At 31.1% G+C, this 8,904-nt stretch overlaps 1 protein-coding gene across 2 annotated transcripts; it reads right to left on the minus strand.

Moving 5' to 3' along the window:
- Positions 1 to 3,583: 3,583 nt before the first annotated feature.
- LOC133805291 (receptor protein-tyrosine kinase CEPR2) lies at positions 3,584 to 8,388 on the minus strand. Of its 2 annotated transcripts, XM_062243426.1 has the most exons (4): positions 7,849 to 8,388; positions 4,518 to 7,184; positions 4,023 to 4,379; positions 3,584 to 3,715 (listed from the first exon to the last, which is right to left on the minus strand). In XM_062243426.1, the coding sequence occupies exons 2-4, from the start codon at positions 7,063 to 7,065 to the stop codon at positions 3,708 to 3,710; spliced, it is 2,913 nt and encodes a 970-aa protein (XP_062099410.1). In that variant the 5' UTR covers positions 7,066 to 7,184; positions 7,849 to 8,388; the 3' UTR covers positions 3,584 to 3,707. The 2 variants fall into 2 exon arrangements, with proteins under 2 accessions (XP_062099410.1, XP_062099409.1); XM_062243425.1 differs by lacking the exon at positions 3,584 to 3,715 and having other exon boundaries at positions 3,750 to 4,379; positions 7,849 to 8,387.
- Between the last annotated feature and the right edge of the window lie 516 nt (positions 8,389 to 8,904).

Genomic DNA, 8,904 nt, shown 5'->3' on the forward strand with positions numbered 1-8,904 from the left:
CCACTCTCTCTCCATTTGTTTCTTTTATGAGTCACATGTTACTCTCTATTATTATTATTATTATTATTATTATTATTATGAGATGATGATGATGTGTAGAAACAATTAATAGTTAGCAAGTGATATGACAAACTACCTATTTATTCTTTTTACACCTTTTAGGGTGTGGATGATATATCTTTTAAAATCACTTTTATGTGTATTAAGTTTGTAAAGATTCTTTGGAGAGTTTGATTGAGTTTCCCAATGAAAAGAGCTTTTTACTTTTATAAGTTATTTTTAGAGAAACTACAAAATGTGTCTTTGGAAAAGTATTTAATTACCTTTTTTTTGGCACGTTGCTCAATACCCCGTACCCATTTCACTTTCTATTCATCTTTTTTTTTTTTTTTTTTTATTCTTCAGAGATCAATATGATACATTGTCTATTATCCCTCTTTCTTTGTTTCTCGAGGCCAACATCTCTCTCTCCATCTCCTTCTATATTCATTCTTCTTCAAATATTTATGACAATGTTGACTTGTTGTTGCTTTGGTGTTGCTCTTGCATTAATTATACATGTTTTGGGTTAGGCCATAATTATTATGGTGTTTATCTGAGATCAATTATGTGTTGTTCTTCATATTCATGAATTAGTTCATTTTGTGTGTCATGTTATTGTGTTATTGTTGCTCTCTAAAAGTGAAAAATAGAATGACTGATTGTGTTGCATTATTTTTAGTGGTGGATAGCATTATTTCACTTGATACTATAGTTGAATGGTCATTGATTTTGGGTTGCCGTGTTGTTGCTGATACGATTTCTCAACAAGATCTTCATATTTGAAATCCTTCAGTATAAAGTCTTCACTTGCTTCAAATCAACATAATTCTTTTTTATCATCCAGTGTCCATTGTTTTGTACTAGAATCGGTATTGGATTCCATTATCTGAAATGTAAATAGTCTCAGTTTTTTTATTAGAAATTACAATATTTTCAGTGGTAATTATATATTTTATATCTCAAGTTTAGTGATATAAACACAAAAACAACTTGAAAACAATACCACATAAACGTTTGGATAAATATAAATTTTAAAATAATTTTTTTGTTTTTACTATATTTTCTATCTTACTTCCTTTATTTGAAGTTGTTTTCTGAATTTTTTAATTCATTTTGCTTCCAAATCTTAGTGAAAAGTGTTATTTTTCTTTGGGTTGAATTTTAGTTGATAGCTTGATGGTTGCTGAAGATAGTGATTTTTCGTTGCTGATCGCCATCGATTGTGAAGGTGATTGGATCGAGTTATTGTTGTGGTGTTTCTTTTCGGACTGGTCACCAACATCCATGGAGTTTTTTCGTTGCTCGAAGCTCCTTGCTATGGGTGACACGTGATGAGAAGCTCCTCCCCTCTGAGAGAGTGTTTACGACCAAGTTGTATTTTTGAAAGAAAAAAAAAAGTTTGCTGCCATAGAAATGTAAAAATACGCATATAGCCGTGTAAAAGTAATTTTTGACATGTAATCGTGTATACCAGAAAAGACTTTTTTTTTTTAATATGACACTCTTTTTAATATAATTATATATAGTTATTATAGACTGCATTAATGAGAATAAAATAATTGTACTAATTATTATTATTATTATTATTATTAAAATTGAATGTATGATTAGTTTTAGTAACTTTTATGAAACAACAAATATTATCAATTTTTTATTAAAAAAATATAAAATTAAATATGATATCTATATCTATATATTTATATAAAGGAGAGCCCTCACGAGATGATGTGACATTTTAAAATTGTTTTAAATTACTCTATCTACTTTCTTATTTTTTCTCATTTTCTTATTCAATTTTTTATTGATAAAATATATTTTTATTTTACTTTTTTTTTTAAATATAATAATAATAGTAATTAATTACATTTTATTTTATTTTACTTTCTAAATATCTATCTATATATAATAATAAATCAATTTTATTAAAAAAATGTAAAGAGAAAATTTGAAAAAAATGTATTTATGATTAATTAATAATTAAAGAAAAAACAAAAAATATCTATCTAAAATATTAAAAAACGTAAAGAGTATTTTTAATTTTTTTTTTAATTTATGATCATCAATTAATAATTAAGAAATAAAGAACAATTTAAAAAATATATTTATGATTATTAATTAATAATTAAAAAAACTTTAAATATATATATATATATATCTATACAAAGGAGAGGTCGAATAAGATGATGTTACATTTTATCTATTTTCTTATATTTTACTCAATTTTTTATAAAAAAAATATTTTTATCCTATTTTTTTTAAAAAATATAATAATAATAATAGTAATCAAATCTATTTTATTTTAAAAATTGCTTTAAACCCTTCTATCTATTTTCTTATTTTTTATTCAACTTTTTCTAAAATAAAAATATTTTTATTCTACTTTTTTTTTAAAATATAATAATAATAATAATAATAATAATAATAATAGAAATTAACTCTATTTTATTTTAGTTCATTTAATATTGCTTTAAATCACTCTATCGATTTTTTTATTTTTTATTCAACTTTTTCTAAAAATATAAATCACTATCTATTTTCTTTTTTTTTCTCTTTTTTTTATTTAACTTTTTTCTAAAAAAATTATTTTAAAAAATGGATGATTCCTAAAACGCAAAATGTCATGATTTATATGATGTAACTCATTCGGTAAATAAGTTAACAACTACCAAGTTATAAATTCCTCACCCTAAAAAAATTAAAATCTAAAAAAATGTATAAAATAAACCTAATTTTTTTTTAAAAAATAATAATTTTAATTATTGTAAAGACCACACAGGCGGTGGTTATATTTCCTAGTTTAATTATAATTGAAGGAAACAAAAAAAATTCTCTAATCAAAATAATAATATTAAAAGAAAAAAGTTTCAGAGAAATTTGTGAAAATGACTATTTTTATAAGAAATTTTGCACTCGGGCCTATTTTTGATAATTTTTTGCAAAATAACATGTCTAAAATTCGACTAGTTGTCTAAATTTTTCGACCAGTTGTCTAAAATTTTCAACTGACTGTTTGAATTTTTAGATCACCTGTCTAAATTTTCGACCAGAATTATTAAAACTAGACTAAAATACTAAATGATTTTAAAAAATAAGTCATTTTGCCAAATCACTCTTCTTCTTCTTATAATTGGTTCAGGTAAAATAATAATATTAAAACAATATTTAGTTATGACACGTACAAACAACATTTATTATAAAAAAGATATAATAATCTCTATGCCCCATGCATTGAAGCATGATTAAATAAAAGTCAGCAACAAATATTTTACTATAATTATAAATTGTGAAATGAAGAACGATTTATTGACAAATGATCACTTGCCAGTTGCAACTAATTAAGAAACTTTATAATTAATGCCCAAATCAAAACTAATACCCGACTAAGCAATAATGTGATAGTGATATATTTCGTCAAATTGAATATAATTTTGGTCAAATATTAGCTTATTGAAAATTCAAATATATAATTTTTTCTTAGACTTTAGGATTAAGTGACGACTAACTAATTTCATATAAACTTTCAGTTGACCACCAATACGTATATGAGTAAAACAGTTGAAAACTTATTCCTCAAAATAATCAGTACCGTATAATTAAACACCTCAATTCCATGACATCATTGATCACATCATTCATTTTTCATCACCATCCATTCTATTGCTGGATTAAATTTCTGAAAATGAAAAGAATTTGAGAAAAGTCATTGGTAGAAGTAGAAAATATAGTTTCATAGAAAGTATCTAGAAGATCCACTCTGATGTCAAGATTTTTGCTTCTACAAATTACAAAACATTATCATCATGCAAAGGCAAAACACTTGCCATGATACTCTATCAGATGGCAGAATTATAAGCCTTCTGATTGGAAATTCAATACCATAATATCTCTCCATTAAAAACTTGTGTGAGTTTTCAAACCTGTTGAGACATTGCTAAAAAGAAGGAAAAGTGCCTAGTAAAACATCTTACTATTTGTATTACCATAGTTTGTTCCGGAATTCTGATGAGGAAGCTTGGGAGTGCAAGACTCGGCATCCACTAGCATCTTGACAACCTCTCTCATGGTGGGGCGAAGTGAAGGAAGCTTTTTGGTGCAAGCGATAGCAACCTTCAAGACCTTGATCATGTCATCTTGGACAAGTTCAAATGCCACTTTCTTGTCAAGAATCTTGATCACATCTTCACGATTGTTGAGATGAGTTGAAACCCAATAAACAATATCTTTTCCTTCCCCATACTCTTCTTCGATCGACCTTCTACCTGTTACTAGTTCAAGAAGCACAACACCAAAGCTATACACGTCGCACTTTTCAGTCACTTTAAGAGTATATGCCAGCTCTGAAACAGCATATACATTAGACTAAGCAATTAGCAGAAGTTGGTATATTTATACTACTGATGACAAGTATAGAGTAGATGAATCTAAACATATTTGTAAGTTTGTCAAGCACAAGATAGCATAATATTGAAACTCACCAGGTGCAATGTAGCCATGTGTGCCAGCAAAAGAGCTAAAATCAGAACCCTTACGGGCTGCAATCTTTGCCACACCAAAATCAGCAACTTTTGGCTCATAATTGTCATTCAGTAGAATGTTGGTCGATTTTATATCTCGATGTATAATTGGTGGTGAACAATCATGGTGCAAATAAGCAATTCCCCTTGCAGCTCCTAAAGCAATTTTATATCTTTGATGCCAATCCAATTCCGGTTGTCCACATTTAATCTCGCGGTGAAGTGCTTGAAACAGATTACCCTTTGCCATGTACTCAAACACCAGGAAACTTGATCCTCCTTTCACTAAACATGCATAAAGCTTTAGTATATTGATATGTTTTATCTTACCTAAGATCTCCATTTCAGCTGCCAAAACTTTCAGAGCATCTCCTTTCCATAGTTGCTTGACAGCCACCGTGCCTCCATTTTTCCTCAGATCTAAGCGATAGACTTTCCCTGTGCTGCCACTTCCAATCAGATTGTGTTCTTCCAAATCACATATTTCCTCAGCTTCCAATTCCAATTGGTTGAAAGACGCTAGTTTCCATTTCGATTCTGTTTCTTTCCCATCTTCTATGTTACTGTCTAAATCAGAATCACCATGCTTGAAGTTCTTGTAACTGACAAAGAGTAAACCAGCTAAAATAGCAACCAACACAGATGCTATAATGCAAAACAAAACCAGTTTTCTTTGAAGTAAGCTTTTCTGACTTGGATTTCTACTACAAATATTCATATCAGAATTTGCCCTTAAGTTTTGATCAATGCATAGTCCTTTATTTCCTTGGAAAGCTTTGTCACCCATGGTCAGAAGATCTGATGGTACCGGTCCAAAGAACTGGTTTTCAGACAAATCTAAAGAACTAAACTTCAATTTACCCATATCTTGTGGAATCATTCCTGTAAGTTTATTCCCAGAAAGATTTAGGGAGTTTAGAGAGCTCATTTGTGAAAGTTCAACTGGGATATTACCAGTCAATGCATTCCTAGCAAGATTCAAGTCCACTATCCTGCTGCAGTTACTCAGTTGAGGAGGTATTGGACCTGTTAATGAATTTTCTTGAAGACGCAAAGACGAAAGCTGCTTCAGCGCTCCGATTTCTGAAGGTATTTCTCCAGAGAAGTTATTGCTACTCAAGTAGAGCTTGTACAAGACTGTCAACTTGCCAAGTTCTGATGGAAAATTGCCTGAAAAGCTATTGTTCCGTAATAACAACTGGTTCAAGTTGGTAGAGAAACCTATTCTTGGGGATATCCCTCCGCTGAAGTCATTATCACTAAAATCAATCATTTTTGCAAGTGGAAGTTCCCAAATCCCATCTGGAATCTTCCCAGACAAACGGTTGTTATTGATTCGTAGCCTCTCCAGGGTTTTACAATGACCATAAGAATCTGGAAAGTCCCCAGAAAAGTTATTCTCCACTGCAAGTAAGAACTTAAGTTTTCTTTTCTCACACAGAAACCTTGGGAAAGCACCTGAAAATTGATTTTCAGATATGTCGATGCTGTCCAACGCTGAAAATCGGCCAAGGTTGGCTGGGAAATCACCCGAGAACTGGTTTTCATAGATAGATAAGGCGAAGAGCTGTGGCATATCTCCAAAACCTGCAGGGAACTCTCCAGAGAAGTTATTTTGGTATACTTGGAATACCCCTAAGTTCTTTAGATTTCCAATCTCTTGAGGCAATTTCCCGTGGAGGTTATTGGCAGAGATATCAAACTCGTGTAGAAGAGTGAGTTTAGCAAGCTCTGGTGGGATTTCTCCGGTCAAGTTGTTAGCAAAAAGCTCAATCTTATTTATATTTTCTAGTTTAGAAATCGACCTGGACAGCCTCCCAGAGATCTTATTTCTCGAAAGATCCAAAGTCTGCAATTTCCGAAGATCGTACAGAGATTCAGGGATCTCCCCTCTCATCTGGCAATACGCTAGATATAACCAATTCAAGTTCTTCAAATTGCCAATACTTTCAGGAATCTCACCTTCATCATACACGTTTTCGCCTAGACCAAGATGAGTCAGGCCAGTCAAATGCCCCACCCAAGCTGGAAATGAGCCAGAGAAGTAGTTTTTAGAGAGATCAAGAATCACCAACTTCTGAAGCCTGGAAAGATCCGGGATTTTTCCCATTATCAAATTCGCAGTGAGATTCAACACTCTGAGATCGCTACAATTAGTCAGCTGGGGAGGAAGCTTTCCAGAAATATGATTCGAAGGCAAATGGAGTTTAGTCAAGCTCTTTAGGAGAGATATAGAAGGTGAAATCTCCCCAGATAAGGACTTGTTGTCGAGAGAAATCTCGGTGACTTTCCCTGAAATAGGATCACAAGTAACTCCGGCGAATCGACATGGAATCTCCGAGTCTTTCCATGAATCAAGATGGTTCAAAGGGTCTTTGAGCTGGTTTTTGAATTGAAGAAGGGCCTCAGTCTCGACCGTTACAGACAGGTAACAAGGCGGGAAGAACAAAAGAGTGAGCAGTGCGAAAATTGGTACGAAGTAGAAGGATATAATTGGGATTTCAGCCATTTAGCAGGGTCAAAATGGTAAATCAACAAAAAATAATAAGATCAGATCAGACCAGAATGCCTTTGCCTAAACCAACATTTATGTCCCAATTCGCGTTACACCATCTGGAAACAGCTGACCTGAGCATAAATAAAATAAAATAAAACGTTCAAGATTTATTTATTTTTGTATTTTAAAAAAACTAAAAATAAAAACATTCCCGAACGCAGCCATTGTTTTTCTTTTATTACATCAATAATAATAATAATAATAATAATAAAATCCAAAATTATTAATCACTGAGAAAATAAAGAGAGGAGAGAGAGAGAGAGAGAGAGAGAGTTAGGGTGAGGTTACAACGTCAATTTTGTTAGTGGGAAGGGAAGGGAAATGGATTGATTAGAAAATAAAGAAAGCAAAGGATGCTTTGAAGTTACTCAAAATAATCCTTAATCGCATCTCATCCATGTTTATTTTGTTTACTAAGCAAAGATAAAACAAAAAAGAAATAAAGTAAGATATATTTTTAAAACGAAAAGAAGACAACAAAATAAGTAAACAAATATAGATAGAAACTTTTTACTGTGTAACCAGGACTAATTAAAAGAAAAATCGAATTGGCCACTTTAATCAATTCAAAGCTACTAGAAAGAATAAACAGAAACAAAAAAGAGTAGATTTTGCTCGCTAGAAAGTACTTGTAAAGAATTGAGGAAGAAAAATAATGAAATATCTCACAAGTACCAACAAAAAAGAAATAATTAAACAACTTAATAATAATAAGAGAGTAATGATTTTTCTTACCTGAAACTGAAAAAGGTGGCAATACTGAGCAGAATTCTGTTTATTTCCGGTATTAATAACTGGGAAATTTTCTTTATTATTAACTTAAACTTGGTTTTGAAAACCATGGAAATGGAGGTAGAAGAAGAAGAAGAGTTTTAATGATCTCTTAGACAATAAGGAAAAAAATCAAAACTGGGTCTGCGTTGGCCGCTGTATTTATTGTACATTGACCCGCGTCCTCATCTTTCCCGAGAAATTTAACGGAGATCGAAGCTGAGAAAAAAGGAGAGAAAATCTGAGGGGAAACTTTGAAAAGGAAAGACGTTTAAGTTTAGGAGTTTGGAAGAAGAGAGAGAGAGAGGGAGAAAAAGTGGTGAGTTTGTTTGGTGGTGACTGTATTAGTAAGTAGTATATTATTATTTGTAATAACAATAATAAATGAATGATAAGAAGAAGAAGAAGAAACAAATTTGCTCTTAGAGAAGAGATTTGGAATCTACTGAGGGCCTCGGTAACAGAGAATATAGTAGTAAAAAGCAGACACAACGAAACAAATTTTGCGGTTGCATTATTTTCGTGTGTGATGAGATGAGATGAGATGAGATGAGTGATGATGGTGATGCGTTATGCGCGTAGAAGTTATGTAAATGTACCTTCTCTTATTTTTATTTATTATTTAAATTTTTTTTAAAAAATATTGTCCCCTTCTCTTAAAAAAACAAAACAAAAAAATCATACCTACTTTTTCACATTTATAAAATTACAAATTACAAATTAGGAATTTGTCTTTTTTCTTTTTTAGTTTTTCTCGTAATATCTTCACTTCAATGCTAATGTTATCCAGTCGTGAGAGCATTGTAATAGAGTAGTATGGTATCCAGTACCACTTTAGCATTGAATGGTGTAACTAATAATGTAACTTGTAATAATGTATGGTTCATGATTCTATGTTGTACCAATAATGATAGACTATGTCAAATGGTATTGGGCATTATTGGTACTCTTTTAGCAATACTCTTTACTCAAACTAGGGTATAAAACTAAGTGAGCACTCTCAATGGCTTGCATAAAAAT

Source organism: Humulus lupulus, chromosome X (genome assembly GCF_963169125.1).
Source record: "Humulus lupulus chromosome X, drHumLupu1.1, whole genome shotgun sequence".
Lineage (NCBI taxonomy): Eukaryota > Viridiplantae > Streptophyta > Magnoliopsida > Rosales > Cannabaceae > Humulus > Humulus lupulus.